Source organism: Harpegnathos saltator, unplaced genomic scaffold (genome assembly GCF_003227715.2).
Source record: "Harpegnathos saltator strain DR-91 unplaced genomic scaffold, Hsal_v8.6 scaffold56, whole genome shotgun sequence".
NCBI lineage: Eukaryota > Metazoa > Arthropoda > Insecta > Hymenoptera > Formicidae > Harpegnathos > Harpegnathos saltator.
Window position 1 is genome coordinate 486,178 of NW_020230382.1, and position 23,129 is coordinate 509,306.

At 51.4% G+C, this 23,129-nt stretch overlaps 1 protein-coding gene across 1 annotated transcript in view; it reads right to left on the reverse strand.

Annotated features, from left to right (window-relative positions):
* The window catches only part of Meltrin (disintegrin and metalloproteinase domain-containing protein meltrin), a 110,967-nt gene that overhangs the window by 30,716 nt on the left and 57,122 nt on the right, over positions 1-23,129 (reverse strand). Inside the window, exon 2 of the mRNA XM_025303662.1 lies at positions 13,433-13,524. Coding sequence (XP_025159447.1) covers positions 13,433-13,524 — 92 coding nt within the window. The remainder of the gene's footprint in view (positions 1-13,432; positions 13,525-23,129) is intronic.

Below are 23,129 nucleotides of genomic sequence, written 5' to 3' on the forward strand. Positions count from 1 at the left end.
AAAAGTCGTCGCGCGTGAATACATGAAGGTAGGGGCGAGAAATGAGAGAGAAATCCAGGTATGCCGGGGTTACTGTCGCGCCGTTTGTGTCGTATGCGCGCCGTTGAATGAGAACTGCCGGCTCCGCGAGATCCAGCAACGCGCGTTTTACACCGCGAGAACACGGACGACGAGGATGAGAGTGAGAGAGAGAGAGAGAGAGGGGGAGGGGGAAGCGCGAAATCGGGTGTCAGCAAAGTGTGCGAGCGACTCTACCGGCACCGAGACAATTCTCTTCGTAACCACCGAGCACCACGTCGAAGAAGTCGGCACTTGGCGCGATTTAAATGCGCTAATTGCTCGCGCAGCTTCGCGATTCTTAATTGGCACGCGCGGTTACGTGCGATCGCAGCGTGCAGAATCACCGCTCATCGTGCGCGCTTGATGATGATCGTCGACGGCGTTACACGCCGCGCCGACACTGCAGTGCACTTTTCTCTCCTCTCTCTCGTCGGTTTATTTGCAATAACAATAATAACAAATAATAACTAGAACAATTTCGTTGTTACATCGCTCGTTCTCTCTGCTGCTCTGAGGATGTCGTTCACCGCCTCATCGGGTCGTGAGATTCACGAGTTCAATTTATTCGCGCTCATGCAAATGCGGTGTTTTCCGATTGCACCTTTCGTTTTTTCACCCTTTTATTACGGCGACGTTATGTGAGCGACGGTTAAACGCGAGATTTATGATCGTGTGAATTTCCATCGAGACTCGCAGGCGGAAACAAGAGATCCTTTATGTGTCCGCCTACGCGTTTCTATCTACGCGGTGACACCGATGATAGGAGCACGGATATCACACACGCGGTTGAAGTTTCCTCTCGCGCGCTCGCCAGTACGTATGTGTGTGTGTGTGTGTGTGTGCGCGCGTGTGTGTAACAACCCGGCTTTTTGCAGCTTTAAATCCCACCGACGGTTTCAGCATGCGCGGCGAGCGCGGCCAGACAGAGACCTGGCTATCGTTCGCCGTCGAAATTTCTCCTTTCGCAAACAGAAAATTGCGCCTCAACATCGGAGAGACTTTCGGGGCCAATTTCGCCGGCGACCGGAAAGGGCAACAAAAGTGCGTGTAGCCATGCGTGCATTTCCGCGCGCGGGCTGCACGCGCCGCTGCGCCGGCTGAAAAGCGAGCGAGGGTTAATCGATACGCGCTCGCGAACCCGACGTCCTCGAGAGCGTCGGAGATGGCACTTTTCGCCGCTCTCGACGCTCGTCATAGCGCGGCGCCGTTTTTCCTCGGACACGTCTTCGGACGACGGACCTTCCGCGAGACGAGACCTTCCTGCCGTCCTCATGTGAAAAACGTCTGAAATGGGTTTATTAGCCGATGTCTGAAATATAGCGCGTCCTGCTTCCGTCGCGTCTCCTATTGAAGTAAGAGAGAGAGAGAGAGAGAGAGAAAGCGTTATTTATTGAGCGCTCCGGGACGAGGTCCCCTCAAGCGCACGGAAATCGAATAATACAATAAAATAATACGATTATAATAATACAAAGAATCGTACAAAGAAGCAATCGTATAAATAAATAATGATAGTATATAGATAAATAATGATAATGATAGATAAACAATGATAATGATAGACTGGTACAAAACAACAATTAGACCGTCGGGGGGTGAAAAACGCTCACAAGTACCGAGAGAGAGAGAGAGAGAGAGAGAGAGAGAGAGAGAGGGAGGGAGGGAGAGCTCGACGACATCCCTCCCTTCGATATCCCTCCCGAAGGGAGGATGCCGAAGGTCCGTTCCAACCACACGTGTCGCGCACTATTCTTAGTTTTATGTCGCTATAAGTTACGCGACGTTCTCGGCCGCGACGATCGGGGGACGTCGCGCGATGCGTGCGCGAATGCACGCGTTTGCCATACTCATTCTCACGATCGCGCCAAGGTTACACAGTGATTTCTGTGTTCTCTTTGTGCACGCCCTCTGTTGCTCTCTCTCTCTCTCTCTCTTTCTCTCTCTCTCTGTCTCCGCCGCTCTTTAGCGACATTTCCACGCGCGCATTCCCGCGCTGCGGAATCCGTAACCGGGCGCTGCTCGCACCGGTTATTTATCGTCGCAAAAAGAAAATCGCAACCCCCTAAAATCCCCAGACCGTTGTTACGCGAAGATCGCTGGCCTCCCGCCAGGGCAATATCCTTACGTCAGGACACCGCGATATAACATATACCTCGACTTCGTTTAGCCCTCTCACCCCTGGATATATATCTCAACGATCGAGAGGCTGTCTCGGTCTTTGGGGATGATTTATTTAAACAATGTTTTTATGTATCTGTAAAGGCACCCAGCCGATTATTGTTCAGGCAACAATATCAGCAGCGATTAATATAAAATTCATGGTAAAGCTGGACTTTCTCCTCGCGGCAGCGGAGGCGTTGATTATTGCATTTTTCTATGCGATTCTCCTTTCCCTCTTCCTCGATAAACGGGATCTTGCAAAAGATCGATAAATATTGGATATATTTATTACTCGGACCCTTCAGGTTTGCCGCACAGGTCGCGGTATCGCGACAGTGTAAGCCTGATGAAACATCGGCTCGGAAGTCGGGAGCCGAGGGGAATCGCGAAACACAGGGAGAGCTTGAAAAGAAAGAGAACGGACAGGCAATCAATCCTCCATATACGCCGAGCTCGTTATTTCAGCGATTCACCGAGAAACTGAACTTTCCGCGCGTTCTTTGCGGCCTACCCGCGGATTGCATTTGCCGCGTCTCTTGCGCGCGAGCTGGTCGCACAATGTCACTCGTAGCGGTTCGTTGCAGTTGCTTTGCGGTATGAAAGAAATCTTTAATCTCGTAGAGGGCGACGTTAAGAGCCCGCGAACAGAGGAAGTCTCGTTTCCGCGCGGGCCGCTCCGCCAGCGATGCGGACGCGAACAAAGAACCACGTCGCGCTCATGATGATTAGCGCAATCTGGTGGGAGTATTTGCGTCGCGCGAGCGCTCACGCGGGGACTGACGTGGGTTCGTACGAACGACGCGCGACGATCGGTCGGGAATTTAACCCTTTAACACTCGACTTTTTTATAGAAGTGTTTTAAGAATAAATTTTGAGTTTTCTTGAACTGAGACTATATAAAAGTAGTGATAACCAACAAACAAAATATCAGAATTTTATATCTACGAAAAACTAGGGAATTTTCTGACGTATCAAATGACTCTTGATTTCTTTCAAAGCGTCTTCTTCTGCACTTTTGTTTATTGTTTATTGGTAAATGTGACTTGGATCCTAAAAGCATATGCGAAATGAGCAATACCAGTACCGGAGAAAAATGAAGGGTAATCTGTACGACATAGCTCTGATAGTCAGCTTGATACTTTTCAGCTGAAACTTTACTATATTTGTGAGTGAAGTTTATCATTCAGAGCGTCAAGCTTACTCTATTTCAGAAGAATATCTTACAGATCGCCATTTAGAATAGTCAATCATCTCTTCATTTTTCGCCGCGTAAAGAGCGCTGCAGGTCACCAGGTTTCACGAAAATAGCTTGACTTCTTGATTTTCGTGTCCACCATATTGGATTCGCCATTTTGAATTTCTGTATTCCTTTAATTTCACATTTTGCATCTGAGAAAACTTCCAAATGTATAAAATTATAACAGATACCAATCTATTCGTTTACAGTGCACTTCTAGATGTCAGTAACGATGCTGACTATGTCTACTTGGAATTTGATGAAACACGTTATCATTAAAACTGAGCTAAAAACAGACTAAACCGAATCCACATACAATCTATATACCATTTTTGAGAAGAAGAATTCACCTTTACAGGTGCAGGTGCAAAGAAAACGACAATACACAGTCTGTCCCAGATACGATGAGACTGGTTCCATCAAAGTTCTTAGCGCAGCGACATCTATGAGTGAATGATGGTAGGTGAATGTTCTACCCTTCATCTACTTAACCTCAAAATTTGAGCGAATTCGGTTGATATTTCACTGTGGTTTAACATTTTATGTAAAGTCACTTTGTGTACGTCGGTCGAGAACCAACATGGAGCGAATATTAAATTCTATTTTAAATTGGTGAAAAAAGTGGTGCAGAAACGTACGAAACGCTAAAAAATGTGTACGGGGATGAATGCATGTCCCGTGCACAGGTTTTCCGTTGGTTTGGCCGATTCCGTGACGGTCGTGAGGACCTTGCAGACGATTACCGAGCACCGCCGCCAAAAACCACTCGCAATGAAGAAAACATCGAGAAAGTCAAAGAAATTCTTCGAAGCGACCGCTGTGTGTCTGCGAGACTCATCGAAGAGGAAACTGGGATACCGTAAAGCACAGTCTATCGAATTTTGACCGAAGATTTGGGCAAACGGAAGGTTGCACGATAATGCACCATCGCACAAAGCCATCACGGTACGTGAATTCTTGATCGCAAAAAAAGCATCATTGTTATCGATCATCCACCGTATTCACCTGATTTGGCTCCGTGCGACTTCTGGCTATTTCCCAAACTGAAATTGCCGATGAAAGGAAATCGTTTCGATACCATCCCGGTCATCCAAAAGACTTCGACCGCCATGCTAAAGGCCATTCCAGCCGATGAGTATAAAAAATGTTTCGAAAAATTTGTTGAACGTTTCCAGCGCTGTATTGACTCAGAAGGAGACTATTTTGAATAAACAAGAATAAAAAATCAAAGTAATAAACGCTTTGTATTTTTTTTTAGACCAGTCTCATTGGATCTGGGACAGACTGTGTATCTCCTTTTGTGACTAAGTTATTATAGATTCTTAAGTGCGTAAGTTTCTGGTGACTATAGTATACCAGTAGGCGTTAAAGGGCTAATGAGAAGAATCTGACGCGCCGCTAGACCACGACGAATTTCGCGACGCGATCGACGGAGTCTTAAAAATAACCGCGGGAGGAGCCGCGACAGCGTCGCATTTTTCTGAAATGCGCGACAATAGGCGAACGCAAGCGTTGCATAGATTCTCTTTGCGACGGTGAGACTTTGCAAGCTCACGCTAATCGACGTAATATACGTACGCGTGTTTGCGCATCTTGCAAGTTGCAGCGCGCGTCTCTCTCTTCCGTGTCGATGTCAAAGGCTGCGCGCGAACGTAACGACGTCTTAACTTTGATATCATATCGAAACTACGAAAAGTTCCGCAGGAGCTTTCGCGTTACGTGTCTCGCGGAGGATACTGGGAATATCGACGCGCCAGGAACTTGGAAAGTTCCTGCTCGCTCCGTACACCGGAACCTCGTCGAGAGAGAGAGAGAGAGAGAGAGAGAGAGAGAGAGAGAGAGAGAGATCGCGCGAGAGTGCGCCGTTAGAGCGCGTTAATTATACATTAATTTCGCGATAACGACGAGCGGTCCAGCGAGCGAAAGTTCGTATCCGCGGACGAACATCCAGCCCCGTTTCTCGCGGCTGAGAATGCATATTAATCGGCGCAATTAAGCGAGAGATCCGATCCAACCTCCGAGTCCTCTGAGCTCGTCTGAGCGCGAGATGACGCCGCTGCGTTTTTTCGAGAATCTCGCATTCGTCACTCAAACCGCGCGGCGCGCGGTGAAAAACACACGCTTGTCGCATAATGCGTTGTGCACATACACACACACGATATGTGTGTGAAAAGTAATCCGACAAAAACATTTTACAACACTACTGCGCATTTTATGCACGGAGGAAAAGTTCGCTTGAATTTAACGCGTGACACTGAACAGGCGAACCGGGCGCGCTTTGGCCGAGACGGAAAATTGCGGAAAAGCGGAATTTCTTCCGTTAGGAAATGTCCGCCTATTAAGAACCGAACTCGGCTCTCGCGAGAAGCGGACTCACTTGCGGCGTCAAGAGAGACGCTGGTTAAATCGCGAAAAACGACATTTCTCCTCCGCGCGACAGCCATATTACAATAATGCCACATAATATTATCGTTAAGCAATATTACACACAACACCACGTAATGCTGTTATTGTTATTGTATGCACAATATTACCGACCATTCATCCGTCGCGTCATTTGGCACGACCGTTGCGGTTAGCGTGAAAGTTAGCGTGGAGACCCGCGCCGGTCACTCACATCTCCGACGCGAGTCTCCCTACTACACAACACTCTCACGCGATCACATCACGATTGATGCACTCGCGAAAGTGCTCCGTCTCCTTTATAAGCGGCAAACTTGGACGAGCGGAAGTACGACGGGGTAAAGCTCCCCGGCCGCCCCCGGCTGTGAGGGCAGCTCCTTTCAACCCCTTTCAGTCCCGTGCGGCAGCGGCCGTTATCGGGACAGGAATATCGCCGGCTGCCTGAAAGCCGCGGTGCGATAAAGCCGGCGAAGTTCATCGGGAGTAGTTTATTGGACAATCGCGTTTAGCCCGTTACGCGCATTAGCCGCGGGATGCAGCTGGTTCGCGCTTAATTGTCGCTTGGCCGTCCGATATAATATGGTCACATGGCGCGCTCCGCGGCCTCTCGTGGCCGGTAATGACGATTACGTACCGGCACGGTACGAGTCGAATCGAATCGAATCGAATCGGCATCTGGAGAGCGCGCGCCAAGTCGCTCTCGCTAAGATCTCTCTCTCTCTCTCTCTCTCTCTCTCTCTCTCTCTCTCTCGGAATGCTCTCGCCGAGCGGTGAGCGAATTACTTGTCACCGGGACAGAATTACGAGGCCGAGACTTCGTGCGGACGGGATCGCGACATTTCCGGATGAGCGCGTCTCGGAGACGAAAGCGGCGGAAGATGCAGAGAAGGTCGGGGTCTTACCTTAGGCCAGAGCTGGAGACGATCTGCACATTTCGGGCGAGATTCAAGAGGTGACCTGCCATCGCGCTCCGCGCACAGCGGCCGAGGCTGTGGCCGAGGCGATCGCGTTCAGGTGCGTTCAGGTCCGTCGCTGTATAAGAAATCAGGTGGAGCGCACCCTTATCATTGACATTTTTTCCTCGTTTAATAATCATTTAAAAATATATATGTTTATAAATTATTTATATATATATATATATATAAATAAAATACATAAACATATATATTTTAAAGTGATTATTAAACGAGGAAAAAAATTTTAATGATAATATGACGCGAGGACGATGTTCCAGCTGATTTCTATATTTTTGTATTCTTTTTAATAGATTCTTTTTTGTATTTTACATTTTGATTGATTATTGTTGATTCTATTTTTGTATTTTTTTAATAGGGTTTTTTTGTACTTTTTAAAATATTTCTGTTAATTTTTCTTTTTATAATACTCAACGTATGTTTTTACTTTTTCGAAGTACTTTTTATACAGCGACGGATCTGAACGCACCGCGATCGTCGCCTCGGCCGCTGAGCGTGGAGCGATGGCCGGGGGGGGGGGGGTGTTACCTCTTGAATTTCGCCCGAAATGTGTAGATTGTCTTCCAGCTCTGCCTTGGGTCTCGATGAGGATCACAAGACTTGATCATCTCGAGCGCGATGTGATTTTTAGAGCAATCACGAGGGTCTCAAAGGCGAGCCGCGGGACATGGAATAATTTGACGACGTCGACGCGGCAGGACAAACTTCCGGTCACGGAACGGACGCAAGAAATATAACAACGATATCGAGAGACAAAGCAAACATCGACCGATGGAGCGATTGTTTGCGTGAGCCCGGCGCGGACAGGAATTCTAGGTCTTCGCGGTTTCCCTCCGACTCTTGCCGCTGTTTCACGACCATGTTGGATTTCTCCGACGCGAGGAAGTCTCGGACCATCCGAGACACCCGCGAGAATTTCGCTTCGCCGCTCGCTCGTGAGGTCTTTCGCGGCCTGAAAACTCGCGCGCGGCGGTCGTGCGGAAACTCGAGACGTCCGTCCGCGGAAAATCATAGCCGCCGCGCCTCTGTCAAACGAAACGACACCACCGTCCGCCGGCGTGTGTGATCACGAGAAACCGGGTCAACTGGTCGTTTCGTCAAAGACTAGATCGGAGGGGTTCTCGTATGGCTTACATTCGGTATTGGCCATCGCCATGACCTACAATCCCGACTCGAGGGAGAGGGAGCCATCCGTGATGGTGCCGGGGAGAGACAGAAACGCGCGCGAGCGAGCGACTAATCGATGCTTGAAATTTAAACAAGCGAGCTAGAACACGAGGTTCGATGAAAAAGTAACGAGAATTTTGAAATTGCGCGCGCTCTATCTTGTCTATTCAGTTGATTCTTTTTCGTGTGTTGGTGGCACTACCAGTGACGTACGTGTCACTTTTCAAGCAGCCGCGACGCTTAAGGCCATCACACACCAACGCGAACTTAAGCAGTAAGACGTAAGCAGTGAGCAGATCGACCAATCACAATCGAAATTTAAGGACGCCATTTTAAAACTTACGAGAATAATTGATTGTGATTGGTCAGTTTCTTTACTGCTTACGTTCATTTGTGTGTGATGGCCTTTAGTTGGTGTCTGGCGAGCGAAGAGACGAATGAGCGAGACGCGCTTCAGTGTGTTTGGCGATTTTTTGTGTGGCGAAATCAGTCGGATCAGAGAGCATACCGTTTTGCTTGTCCAACAGTTCTTGGCGAAACACAACCTCACCGTTGTGATGCCGCAACCACCTTATTCTCCAGACCCTGTGACTTTTTCCTATCTCCCAAACTCAAAAGGACGCTCAAAGGACAACATTTTTTCTTTCCAATAGATGAGGTAAAGGCGAAATCGCAGATCCAGCTCAAGACGATACCTAAAGAGGCGTTCCACCAGTGTTTCTCAAACTGAAAATTACGTTGGCATAAGTTTATAATGTCACAGGGGGACTACTTTGAAGGAGACGGGATAAACATTGAAGATGAAGTAAATACTTTCCGAGAAAATTAAAAATTCTCGTTACTTTCTGATCGAACCTCGTATTCAGCTCCAGTGGAGGTCGCCCGTGTTCGCACTGACAAGCCGAGAAGATCTGCCGAGCCGATCGAGACGCGCTTGCTTGTTCCATGTAAGCGCAGCGCGTCAACAAACGCACCGACCGAGATTAACATTGCGCAAGGTGATCCAGGCGGTCAGCTGGACGGTCTCGGGTTCCATTATCGATATCAGCTAACAATGTCCCGATTATATTAAATATTCCTCCAGCACTGAGATGTGTCGCTCGAAAAGTCTCTCTCTCTCTCTCACTCTCTGCAACTACACTTTCAGCTTCCAGCTTCGGAAGTTGTGCCGTGGGCCCAGGTCTTGCCATTTTCAAGTCTCGCGAAGTCTCGAAAAGAAGCTCCTCGTGCAAATCGCGCGACGCTTCAATCCGCCGACGAACGACGTTCCGCTTAATATTACAGCCGAGCGTGCGAGCGTCTGCAAAATTCATTTCTGCGCCGTCGACTGTTGGTTAGGTTTCGCGCGTCGCTCTCCGTCGACTCCGTTTCCACGTCATCGTAAGGGCTCGTGCCGTTTACGGGCGCGTGACGCGCGCGCGCGAGTTGAATTTCCGTAGCCGGGGGCTAACGTTCGCAATCTTGCGCTGGACGAGCAACCGCGGTATTAGCGAACTTGCACGCGCCATGTTCTCCGCGTCCCGCATGACACACGTCAAATGACGTAAACTCTGTGCTCTCGAACATCCGGACTAAATGCCGCGCACGGTGCAGCTGCTCTGTCAGGATCAACGTATTTTGTGTGTGTGTGTGTGTGTGTGTGTGTGTGCGCATGCGAATACGAGTGAGTGGGCGGGTGTGTTTACGTCCGCACGATCGCCGGATCGTTAGTGCTGGAATCCCCGGATTAAAAACAAAAAAACCCAAAAAAATAGAAAACTAGGAAAAGGGAGAAAAACAACAATCGCTAAAGGCGAGATACCGGATATCCGGTTGTGCTCTGCGTGTTTTTTTCCTCGATATACGAGCTGGAAGCTCCCTAAAATCGAAACTCGCCGGTTTCTCAGCAGCGTTACGCTGCTGAGAAACTAAACTAAGCGCATTTCCCGCTCTGACGTCGCGCTTTCTCTTGGCCGTTCGCCGAAAGCGGGAGCCGAGCTTCTCCGTTATTTTCCTTTCATTCGATACACCCTCGCGAGGACGAGGCTTTTATTTCAGCTGGTTCATCCAAAGGGATCCCAGGGACAAGTCTGGCGCAACATGGCTGCCCGAGCTGACTATCGCGCTTGTTTGCGACAGTGCACTTTTCCTACGTCCTGCTGATTTTTCCGTACCTGAAGTTCTCGCGCGTCCTTACCGTCCGTAGTTGCGTTATCGTCGCAATGCCGCGAGCGTGCTCGCGTTTCTGCGCTCTCGCAAGGCGGTCGACGACTCGCGCTGGGCGGAGGCCAATAAAGCGGATTGTTCATGACGTCCGCGAAGGCGTGGATGTCCCAGAAGAGAGCGCGCGCGCGCGTGCTGGAACGTCGCCGCTACTCGCGATGCTCCGCGGCGTCGCATTTTATCGTTGTATTTATCGTCGTACGTACGTCGCCGAGCGGCGAGAATGGGACCGATATCGTTTGACGGAATTGTTTTGTTCGGTGGAGAGCACGTACGTCCGATTAGACAGATTCGCGGCCTAGTTTACGGCTGATACAATAAGGGAACGTGATCGAGACGGGGTGCTGCAAATATGGCGGCACTTACGTGTGATATTCGCGCGATATCAAGGATTCATTCGGCAAAGTCTGGAGCACGAGAATCTCGTGCCGCGACGAAGGAACTTCTCGCGTCGTCGTCTCTCTCACGTCGGGTCCCAAATTCTGACCCTATTTTCGATCTCGAGTAACGTACACTGATAGGAAAATATAGTTGAATTAATTATAATCTCACTATATTTTGTAGTTCATTTTGGCCATATTTTTATAGTTCGTGGAAACCTGCAAAACATAGTGGAATAAACACAAACATATAGTCAATGATTGTCTGAAATAATTGTTTAGTTACTTTTACCACATATATGGTAATTTCTCATTCACAAATATAGTGAGATTTAATATTCATACAGTTACATCTGTCATCATTTAGCAAATATTCCGGTAATATTGACTGTATGAAAGAGCTATTTCACCTACCATTTTATATTTGTATCCGTATGATAATTTTAGTTTAACTTACTACTAATTCTTAGTAAAAAGATTATATGCTTGGTTATAGTGTGCCTATATCGTAATTATTACCGATATTATGGCAATACTTACTATAAATATGATACTTCGGACTATAATTTAGTTACTACATCATTATAGTTCCAAATATCGTATACTTTTCTCTCAGTGTAGTATAGACTCCGCGCGGAGATTTAATCTATATAAATTTAATTTATAGAAACCGAAGTCCTACTCGGCGTGCCTGCCTGGATGCCGGCGGAAAATCCGCCGGCATTTGCCTCTTGCAGGTACTACTCAGGAGGGCTTCACGGCGAGGCTGTGAGTGAAATAGAATCAAAATACACAGACCTCAGAGTATTGAATTAGCGTCGAGCGGAATACCGCGGTCGAAAGCGGGATCAAAATTTCGAGTCGGGCAAACTCGATGAATTTAACGTCCATTAAATATCGCATACGGCGCGAGAGCGCAACCGAGTCGAACACTCTGCAAACTCTCAAAGTTCGGCTCGCGCGAGAGTAAGACGTTTTCTTGCGACGCGCCTTGCACCCCCCTCCCCCTCCCCCCTCCCCTCCGCTCTCCCGTTCGGCGAGGTAACCGCGAAGATGCGAATTGTCGGATACGCGGCACGTTGCACTTGCAAAGTGGCGCACGTGCGAGTCCATCCGTGGCAGCCGCCGAATAACGGATTCAGAGGAGACGACACCGCGGCATTTATACGCCCGATGTAAATTCTGTGTGTTGTTGTTGTTCCCGTAAGTATGCACTTCTCTCGCCATCCACTCCTGCGCGACGCTGCACGTGCCCGCTGCCCCGGCAAGGAGCGAGCGAGCGAGCGAGCGAGCGAGCGAACGGCGAAGATAGCACGGCGGGAAGAATGTGCTTTATTCAAAACAGTCTTCTCGCATAAAGGGCTGGTTGCTTTATATTTCTCGCGGCCGACGGCGTGGCGCGTGTCTCTTTAGCGAGCGCGCAAAAATTATCGCGGCTCGGGGACATTTTCATTTCGTTTAATCACGAAGCCCGCGTATTCACACATATTTCTGCTCCTAAGTCTGGCTATTGTCCCGACTGTTGTTCGCAGCGTCGCGAGTAAACGCGACGAGATTTAACTCTGGGGAGGGGGGCAGGGTTTTACGGAGCTTTTAAAGGAACCTCTCTCTCTCTCTCTCTCTCTCTCTTTGTTCCTCGAAAAAAAGAGAGAAAGAGAGTGCCTTTGATACCCGGGGAAATTGTCTCTCCTTTGACGGAAGACGCGATATATATGTATTTCCGGGAATGTATTTTTATCCGTTTTTAAAAACGCGTCGGATATATTCTTTCTTTCTCTTTGCGCGGACCTCGGCCCTCTCTCGAAAAAAAGCGGCATCGAAATTCCTATCGACCGAACGGCGCATTTTGCCGAGCCCCGTTTGTTCTCGACGGGGTAACACGTCATGCAACGCGTTTCCGTTGCATATTCCACCGCGGTTGGTAGATTTTTCCGAATCCGCCGTCGACGGCTCGACCTCGTAGAATGAACTCTTCTTTTTCCGCCGTTCTCTCTCTCTCTCTCTCTCTCTCTGTGTGCCTCCTCTATTGCGTTGCTATCTAATAGCAGCGATCCTCGGCGGGTTTTGTATTCGCTACACGCCGCGGCATTTGCATTGAAATTGTTGCACCCGGCGCCGATCCGCGTCTCGCATCGTAATCCGTCCGAGCAAACGACGAAAGTGCGCGCAAAAAATCGCACGGAAAAAGAGGCCGCTCGCGACGAGGGCCGATAGCGAATAATGCAGCGCGCCGAGGGAAGGTCACGGATCGCGCGGGCGTTAATCCTTGCCAGAGGTCTGCCGGATATCCGGTGTGCCGGGTAATTGGCACGGAGAAACGTCGCGAAGGCAAGAGTGTTGTGTGCGCGTTGTTGCCGTTGCCGTTTGCGGAGCAAACGACGGTTAAGAGGAGGAAAGAGCGGTTGCGAATCCTCTCTCGCGGCATCCTCCGAATGAAAAATGCCGAATGAAGGATACTCGCTCGGTGGAGAAAACACGAACAGGACTCGGTAAGGCTCGGGGACGTCGTCGACTCTGCGCCGTGGAGTTTAACAGACGAATCGTTGCGCTCGTAGCAGTTGCTTTCGAGTTGGCTATCGGATGTTCTCAAAGTTGATTTTTAAAGTTCACATTCTCGAGCGAAGTTACATACATTTTCTATGGGTAGATTCGAAGCTGCTCGTTATAAACGAGCGCAACACCGTGGCCGGAGTTTGCGCCGGCCCTAAGTGATCGCCCCCGAAAGGGCTTCGCTTGGTCGCGTCGCTATTAAGTCTAACGGGTAGACGGTCGTTGCGTAATAGCGACGTGAATTTAGAGAGGAGAAAAAAATATGAGAGGGGGGGAGGGGAAGAATATCATCGGGTACTCACGTTTTCGTTGGTCGACGAGATCTGCCTCTTCGTCCTGCCGTGGTACACTCGCGGCCGCACTCGGCTGTGTCTGCTGAAGTCCGGAGACGGAACTGCAACAATCAATTAAGTTCACCTTGAGATATCGCGCTTGCGAGGCTGTCGCCGAGTACACGGAAGGGAGAACGGAAACTCGAGCGGAAGCTCTCGGTCCTGGCAACGGTGAGTAAACGTAGTCCGCCTCGCGCTTGCCGCGCGCGTACGGCACCTAAATTTATAAGTCAAGTGACTCTTACGGAACTACTTGAGTGTTAACAGGTCGGGTCTAAAAAAAGGGCGAGGAGGGGAGAAGAGAGAGAGAGAGAGAGAGGGAGGGAGGCTCGCACCGGAGCTTACATCGTAATACGAGGGTTTCGCGAGGCTTTTTAGCGAAGCTTCCACATTAATGAATATAGCGTCGGCCGTATCGATCGCGGCAGCCGGCCGCGCGCACTTACACAGTGTTTCGCTTACAACGCGCGACATTGACGCGCCTCCCTTTATGCATTCGATTATATGGAAATCAAGCGACAGGCGCGCCGAAAGCAGCGAGCCCGCACTCGCGGAAAAAAAACGCGCGGCGTGTGGAATATTTCACTCCGGCCAAATCGCCGTCCAAAGTTACTCCTCGACGACCGTCACCGGCTGATTATCTCTCATTGCTGGCGCGGCGTTTTAGCGTCAATTACGCCGCTGACTCTCATTACCGAGAAAACGACTCTCTCTCTCTCTCTCTCTCTCTCTCTCTCTCTCTCTCGTTGCCGCGGACTTTCGCACGACGAGCGGAAATGTCCGACCTTCGATCGGGCGAGAAGGCCGTGTTTTCTGGCTTCATCAAATTGTCATTCGTACCTAACGCGAGGCCACATTTCCCGGTGCCGAAATACCCAAGTTTTCTTCCTTCGCAATTCCCGCGTAATTGTCACGCGTAATCCGCCATGCGGAATCCATCTCCGCGGAGGGATCGATCTCCTTCCACCCGCTGGTGAGGCTGCCGCGGGCGCGGGCGGACGGCGGAACGCGCCGAATTAAAGGCGACGCGAACGCTCCGGTAAACGCTCGAGAAGCGAAATATTTTCGATGGCGGGGGCCCGATCGCGCGGTTATTCGAATTCACACGCGAAAAAAGCGCCGGCCGAAAATCGCCGGGTTCTACCGGCGCAAATAGAGCGGTTTGCACGCGCGGTGACGCGCGCGTGGCCGCGCGTTAATCGACCGTCGCGATCAACGCGCAATAAAGCTGCTTTTTGCGCGCCGCGGGGGAGAGACTCTCTCTCCCTATCACTCTCCGTGGTACGAACACCCGCCGGCGCCACCACCCCTCAGCCGCGCCACTTCGGCGGTAATTACAACGACAAAAGTCCTTGACACCGGTACGGACAATGGGTAAATTCGGCAGCCGCCCTCCCCCCCCCTCCTCCTCCTCCTCGGCTCCCGCAAACTCCGCCAACTTCGACCCCGTCCCCGTTCCCGTTTCCGCGAGTACGGAACTATCGACCCGGCCAATAGCGTAGGAATTTGTTTTTGTCGACAGGAGCGCGCCAGGAGGGAGCCCCGACGAGGTTTCCGCGACGGCGATGCCGTCCGACTATTTGCATTTAGCCGCGCGAGCGGAATGCGATTTGCGATTCGAAGGAGCGCGAGAGTAATTTCGGAAAGCTTGTAGAAGTAACCGGGTGCTTGTGCGGGCGATCTGTCTTGCTCGAGCGAGCGCGGGGTAACACCGATCCGACTTTCGCGCAGGCAGGCCGCGGTGCCGTCGATTAAAGCGGCCGAGAGAGAGAGAAAGAGAGAGAGAGAGAGAGAGAGAGAAAGAGAGCCCCGTTGACGTATCCGCCGACGTGTCAAGTCTGAGTTCCCCGTTCCTCAATCTCGCCGTATAAATTGACAATAAGCGCGACTCGCGCTCTCACGCTGGAGCTGTTCTCGCGGCGAGATCCGCGTTGAGAACTCGATCGATTCAGTTTCTACGCGGGCTCTCTGTAAGCGGCGAGGTGAACGACTGCGAAAAATCCGCGCGGTTAATCGCTCTCGATAATTAATAATGCCGCGAACGTAGCCGCGCCGCCGCTTATTGATTCGCCGCTCTTGCGCGTCGCTGCGTTTCGCCATAGAAACTTCGCGGGCGCATTGGCGAGGCGTGTAGGCGAGAGAGAGGACGGCTCTCTCTCCTCTCTCTCTCTCTCTCTCTCTCTCTCTCTCCCCCCCGGTGATTTGTCATTCTGTCAACTGCAAAGCTTAAGCGAGCTAATTCTTGCCGCGCGTAGGCGACGCTAAACAGCGACCGAAATTATTACTTAACGTTCCCGCGCGCGCACGCACGCATACGCACGCACATGCACGCATGCACGCACCGCATGGGATTCAATGAAATTGGTGCGCGCACATGAGAGCCATCGAAAAGTCCGCGGGTCATCGGCAAACAGCGGTCGTGCGCGTAAATTCATATTCACCGGTGGTAATTATTCCCCGACGATGAATCCCCCGCGGGCCCCCCCGCCGCGCCGCGAGCCGCGGCGGGTTTGATTGATCGGCGAATAACCGTTTCCGCTTGGGAAAACATCCCAAAGTGTTTCATCGGTTATCGATTCGATGGCGGTCGGACGCGGTCTTCGCGTGGGCCGCGAAATAAAATATACGCGCGTCATGATTTGTCGGGTCATCCGTTCTAATATTTTCGACGCGGTGACTGTAAACTGCTGACTTAGCGGCCGGCTCTTCCGCGCGAAAAACACGTCGACTCGCTCGCTTCCCCGAACAGCGCGCGAACAGAAGACCGGACGGATCGATCATCGCTGTTAATTAGCACCGCGGGGGCGGGCGGGGGGGAGGGGGAGGGGGAGGGGGAAGAGCAGAGGAAAGTGTAATCTGCGAATTCACCTCGCTCGGGAGAACGAGCCTGCTCCGTTCCTTTCTAATTCCGAGCGTTGCGTATACGCTATGTTGTTCGCAAAGTCCCCCCCGCGCGTTCTAGCGCAGCGGCCTCTTCTTTTTACGAGCGCTTTCATCTCGCCGAGTGCAAACGCACTCGCGCCTAATGCCCGCCAAAGTGCACCTTTTATTTGCCGAGCTAGCCGCAAATGCGATCAGACTCAATATATCGGAGAGCGAGCAGGGTCCGCAATTCTTTGCGGATTGTTTGCCGCCGATTGCGGGATCCCGCGTATCCTTGCGCGCGATTTGGATAACAGGATCGTGATACGATGGAGGTTTATGGCCGCGGGCAGCCGGGCACACGGACGCATCGAATCGCGCGATCACGTTCGCCGGCGATTATCAAGCCGCGGGTCGAGTCGTTGGTCAGCCACTACAAAGTGGGTCAGCGTAGAATTTTGATTGGCTCTTTAAAGCACGATCCATGCCGCGCGGCTATGCCGAGAGCGAAATGCCGCCGTGGACGAAAAGCCGCCGCTGGTCCAAAGACAGAGAGAGGGAGAGAGAGAGAGAGAGAGAGAGAGAGGGAGAGAGAGAGAGAGGCTGGCACATGTGCCGGCATTTATGAGAGCGAGAGATTGACGTCAACGGCGCGACGCGGATAAAAAGAAGTTGCAGCGCAAAAACGGCTCTTGCGAATACGTGTGCGAAGAAAGGCGTCAATGGCCGGACGAAAGAGGGAGAGAGAGAGAGAGAGAACGGGAGGGAATGATCTCTCACTCTCTCACTCTCTCTCTCTCTCTCTCTCTCTCTCTCTCTCTCTCTCTCTCTCTCTCTCTTGTGCTGCGAACGAATTTTTTCTGCCAGCATTTCGGCAGGGCGACAGCGAGAGTCCTTTGACTCTTATCCGGTGCTCGCCGGATGCGGGCGTTATTTTTGCGCGAAGCGACACGATACGCGCGTCCTGTCATTGTCTAATTCGGATTGAACACGGTGGACGTTGCGTAAATCGCTAAAAATTTCGTCGCACAAGTCTTCTCTTGAAAATATCGAGCTCGAGGTGTACTTGCATGACGGGAACGAGAGCGAAACACGCGCGTGCGCGTACACACACACACATACACACACACACACACACGTACAGAGATCCGGCGGATCATGAAGTCCGCTGTAAAAACCGCAGGAACCGTTTTTGCCGTCGCGTGTTCGATGCAACGTAACTACGCCAAGATTCTTTTTATCCGATTCTGATAAACACAAATTGTCGCCAATAAACGCGAGCGCGCGACTGCTTTCCCATCTGCCCCCTCGCCCTCTTTCTCTCCCTGTCTGCCTCGCGCGCGCCAAAGTACTTTCCAACTAAAAACGCATCAACACCCGTCGAGCAAGCTTTGACGAATCGCAGCGGCCGAATAAATAACTGTCGTTACGCGCGCGCGCGCATCCAACATCTATTATTTCACGATAAGCATCATATCGTAAAAATCTGCGCAAATATTTGCGCCGAAAATATTTTTGAGAGGAGAGAAACAGGTGGATGGATGGATGGATAGAGAAAGGAAAGGGGGACACATCGGCGTACACAATCGGACGAGTCGTAAATGACAACTCACGAGAGTCGCGATGGGGCGAGGCGAATCACTCCGGCCGGCCATGTCGCGACATGCGTTTGATAACCGTCGGGTCGCCAAACGACCGCGATACCAACAACCGTCTCTATCCGTTCGATGTGAAATCGCGGGGGAGGTGAGTGAACAAATGAGAGAGAGAGAGAGAGAGAGAGGGTCAGTGAATTCGCCCGCTTCTTCGTTCGCGCGGACGAGCTTTTTGCGCAGCGCGACGCGACCCATAAATCGAGCTATCGCTGCAAAATCGCAGCTTCCGGCTCGCTCGCTCGCTCGCTCGCTCGGCGCCGCGCCGCGTCGTGCTGCGCGATTTTCCGCGTGTTTCCGCGGCGAGCGCACTTTGTCTGGGCAATTCGGCCGGCCGTGCTATCCGTTATTCGCGTGCTGCGCACGCGGATGTGTTCACTCGGAACGGATATTAAATTCCCCCTCCCCCTCTGCTCCCCGTCCTAGCTCCATCTGGCCGGGGTGCGACCGCACGCGCGGAGGGAGAGAGAGAGAGAGAGAGAGAGAGAGAGAGAGAGAGAAAGAGCAGGTATCTCCCGGGCGGTTAATACGGTCGGCTTTTGGCCTGTGATTAAATTCAAATAAACTCCGGTCGCCGTCACGCCCGCGGCTCGCGCGCTCTTCTACGCGCGCAAATAACGGATGTTTAATATTAAAATAATGCGCGCGCCCGATGATGAACCGGACCCGGCCGCGACTCTTGCGGTCGCCTTTGCGCGCGCGGGCGCTAATGAGATTTGCATTTAAACAGCGGGTATTCACGCTCGTGCCATTCGCGCTCGGACGCGCTCCACGCGGCTTCGTCGCGGAGAAGTGGAGGCCTGTGTTTTCGCCTAAACGGATCACCGGTGTCTCGTTCCGGCGCTCAGCCGTCCTCGCTCCGTCGACGTAGTTCTCCCAGTTTGACAGATTTCGACGGATCTCGACGGAGGACTCCTCCGTCGAGGAGGACTCGCTTCGATTTCACGAGAGATTCCCTGGGGGAGAGGATCAGCTTGGTACGCTGATTCCGTCCGGCGGGTTATTGAGAAGTCCTGCGCGCGGGGGGGGGGCAATTATATGTTCCGCAGGAGCTTTTGTTAACGAGCTCGCGGACACGCGAAGAGGAGCAGAGATTCGCAAGGATTCGCCATCGCGAGCGAGCGATCATGTCGCGGGGAGGAGCGACATTTTTCGCTTTTCCTATCGCTTCTTATCGTCGTCATTGTTCCGCGCTTTCCACCTCGCCGCCGATTCTGACGGCTTCCACCCGGGAAGTGCGGAACGACGTCACTGTCGAAAAATGTTCTACGTTTATGAAAAAAGTTGCCGTGTTCCTCGGTAGCGTAAACTCCAGCGGCGGTCTACTCGTGCTCGCCGCCAGACACGAGTAAAATTGCCGAGAATTTACAATACGGAAGCAAGCCACGCTATTATCTCCGTGTGCGTTGCGCGTGCGCGCCCGTCACGCATTCGCGATACACGTACTCGCCGAGATGGAGCGACGACTCTCCTCTCTCCCGAGTCCTTTACTTCCTGCCTTTATTCGACAATCGCCGCGGATACGTGAAGGGAGCAAGGATGCGCGAGGCGAAGCGGTCTCTCTCTCTCTCTCTCTCTCTCTCTCTCTCTGTACTGTACTAATATCATAGTACCTTTGATTTTGATCTATTTTTTATTTATTTTGCTACTTGATTTATTCTGCTTTTCTGAATTTTATTTTCCGCAGCTACCTACACTGTACTCGCTGCGTATTCTCAAGCCTTCTTTTGTATTATAAACCTTTTGTATAATATATTATTTGCTTGAACTTGAACATGGTTTTACAATGTTGTAAAAATGTTGGTCAACTGTTTTGATCGACGCTTCGTAAATTGTTTGCTTGAATATTTAGTTATGCGTATATACATGTACCTGCTCCATATCGTGAGAATCTTCATTGTACGCGCTTGTAACTTTAGCCGTGGACAAATTAAGTTGTACCACTGCTGGTGGTTAGGGTTTCCATGAAATATAAAATATAAAGCTCGATGGCGCAGAGCAGCCCAGTGCGAGGACACCATTCACCGATGTAACTCACATGACAATTGGTCTGCTTTCTGCCGGGCCAGGTACTGTCTCCACGCTTGCTGGCTGCTCCACCGAAATCGAAATATCATCCATGCACAGAAAATTTTGTATCATACTTGTACGACTGGGTAGCCATGGATTGCTAAATTATTACACAGTTCACTGCATAAGGTTGAGTCACAATTTTCTGTCAAACAAGTCCGGTTCAAACTCGGAGTGTAAATATATATAACTCTAACTCTAACTCTAACTCTCTCTCTCTCTCTCTCTCAGCGGTGCGATCGGGTCATGTATCTCCGGCTATCGCGATTACGACGCGACGGATTTAAGCCTATCGGCTGTAACTCGTTACGCCGGTCGATTTGTCATTAATTCCCGGTCGGACAAGCAGCTCAGCGTGTGTACGTGCGACGCAACCGGAGAAAATCGGATTCGCCGATGGAGCGTCGCGTGCCAAGCCGGCCGTATCGCGAGAGCCGCGTCCCGATGGGGCCGACTAGACCATCACTCGTGTGAATCATCCCCCTGGCAGACGAGAACAGAGTTTCTCAAAGGCGACGTCATCGCACTTCGCAACCTGTTCCGACGAATTTACGACGGTCGTTGCGTACGCCGCTCGAGCGAGTGAAAAGCTGTCGATGATAGAAAGCGCCGCGCCGGGAGCGTTCGGCGAAATTCATCGATGTGCTCTGATTTACGTTGTCAGAATGTTAAAGAAGAATGAAGAATGAGTGAAGAATGAGAACAGAAGGGACGAACACCTCAGAGTGAACGAGTTTACTACGTCAAGATCAAAGATCCCCAGTTCTGGAGGGAACGACAGCGGAAGAATTCCAGGGCTTAGAATTGCGAACCTCCGCGTCTCTCGCGCTCTCGGATGGAAGCTCTCGTTCCGTCAGACTATGCTATCATCACTATTCTAGCCTATTTCGTCTACGATGACGCGTGGCGAGAACGAGCGCGTGAGAGCGCGAAGAAAAATCGCGCGGGAAGAGTCGGCTCGCTGGCCGGCCCGGATGATCGAAGAATTATGCGAATTCGGGAACGCCGCGGCAAATGGAAATTACGTTCCAGGGCGGGAGGAGGGCGCGACATTTGTTTCAGTCGTTTTCCATATCTCGGCCGAGGCTCCAAGATAATCCTGATTTACGGCGCAGGCTACGACCCTACACAGCGCAGATAGCACGGTCCAACAGACTCCACCATCTGTCTGTTAGTCGGTAGTGAGCTTACACAGGCAAATGGTCGAATACAAATCCGTCCGCGCCGTTAATCAAGTGACTGTGTGTGTGTATCGTCGCAAACGCGGCCCACTAACCCGGGGGAAAAAGCGGCGAAAGCCCGACAAAAATCAGCGGCCAGTGCCAGTCAGAGACGGAGTCACTGTCACATCCGACCGAAGCCAAACCGAAAGGGGGGGATTCTTTCCCGCGCGGCGCCCGTCTAAATACACGGTTCGTTCGCTGGTCCAATTGCCCACGTGGCACGAGTTTCTAACTTTTCTCTCGCTATGAAGATTTGTCGCTCGTCTCTTTCTCTCCCCTTTCGAGTATCAAGTTTACGCGGATACGAGGTGCTCCGCAGAAAACGCCCGAACGCGGTACATTGGAAATGCAAAGACGATCAAAAGAAGAAGGAGAGAGAGAGAGAGAGAGAGAGAGAGAGAGAGAGAGAGAGAGAGAGAGAGAGAGAAATTCCACCATCCCCCCTCTTTCTCTCTCCTACTTGTATGTAAAAATAACTACCCGTGTTACTCGCACACATCCGCGCGGAAACATTTTCTCGGTGGTGTTGATCGGATTTGCAGAAAAAGAAAGAAAGGAAAACGCGCCGGGAGGAAACTTCTGCTCGGCGGATTACGACGAGCACTTTGCACTTCGCGGCTTCGATCGATGAAGATCGCGCGACGGGAACCTAACCTACCCCCCCCTCGCCCCCTTTCTTGCACCCTCTCTTTGTCCGTCTGTCCATCTGTCCGTCTAACTGGCGACATTCTCCGACGAGAGGGTTCGAGAGAACCTCTGGCGCGACCATGTAAAAATGTTCACGTAGCGCACAGTGCGCGTCGACTGCATAAACCGGAGGGGTGAATTAGCAACGGTCAATTAGGCCGCGGCTAATTCGGAGCGCTCGCACGGCGGACGAGCGCGCGCGGATCGGTGCATATGCGAATGCGGATCTCTGCGTTTCGTCGTGTTCCCATGGCTCGCATCCCGATTTCACACACGTGTCCCTGCGCGCAAACACCGCTCCTTCCCTCCTCACTCGGCGAACGAGCGACGACCATAATCGCGCGTTCCGTATTTTGCGTCGAGCTCGCCGCGCGTGTAACTCTCGGCGGTTGCCTCTTCGGCTTTCTCTCTCTCGTCGCTCGTTGTATATTTCTTTGCCGTGCGTTCACGCGCTCCTCTCGCCGTCAAATCCAGTCGCGACGCTCACGAGATCTCGTTTCTAGAAAAATATTAGGGAAAAAAAGAGAGAGAGAGAGAGAGAGAGAGAGAGAGAGAGAGAGAGAGACAGCAGTTCCGCTGATCCCGGAACGGGCTTTGACTGATTGGATTTTGCCCGAGACCGCGGAGACCGGATAATTTCGCCTCGACCTAATACACGCAAAACCGTAATCGCGAGAAATCGAGTCGCGGAGAAACGGTCGCGGGACATATTACGCGACTCTGCTATTCAAGGACGCGAGCGTTCTCGGATTAATTGCAAACGTGAATGAACGGCGGCGAGGAGTTCGGTGAATGGACCAATCAGGAGCTCGTGTCTGCGCCGATCCCGGTTTGCTCTCGTTAGCCAATTAAACTTCATAATTATATCCTCCAGCCGTTGCGAGAGGAGAGTCTCCTGACGCATGACTCACAACGGATGTTGCTAACTCTCCTATGTTTTACTCACACAGAGACGCGACGGCGAGCCGCATTGTTGATTAGCATTTGGCCGCCGCAAATCGCGGCTGTCGATTGTTGTGTGCCGTTGCCGGCTCGAGCTGGGAACTTGGCGGAGAGCATTCGACGAGAGAGAGTGAGAGAGTGAGAGAGAGAGAGAGAGAGAGAGAGAGAGAGAGAGAGAGAGAGAGAGAGAGAGAGAGAGAGAGAGAAAGGGGGAGAGAGACGTATAAAGAC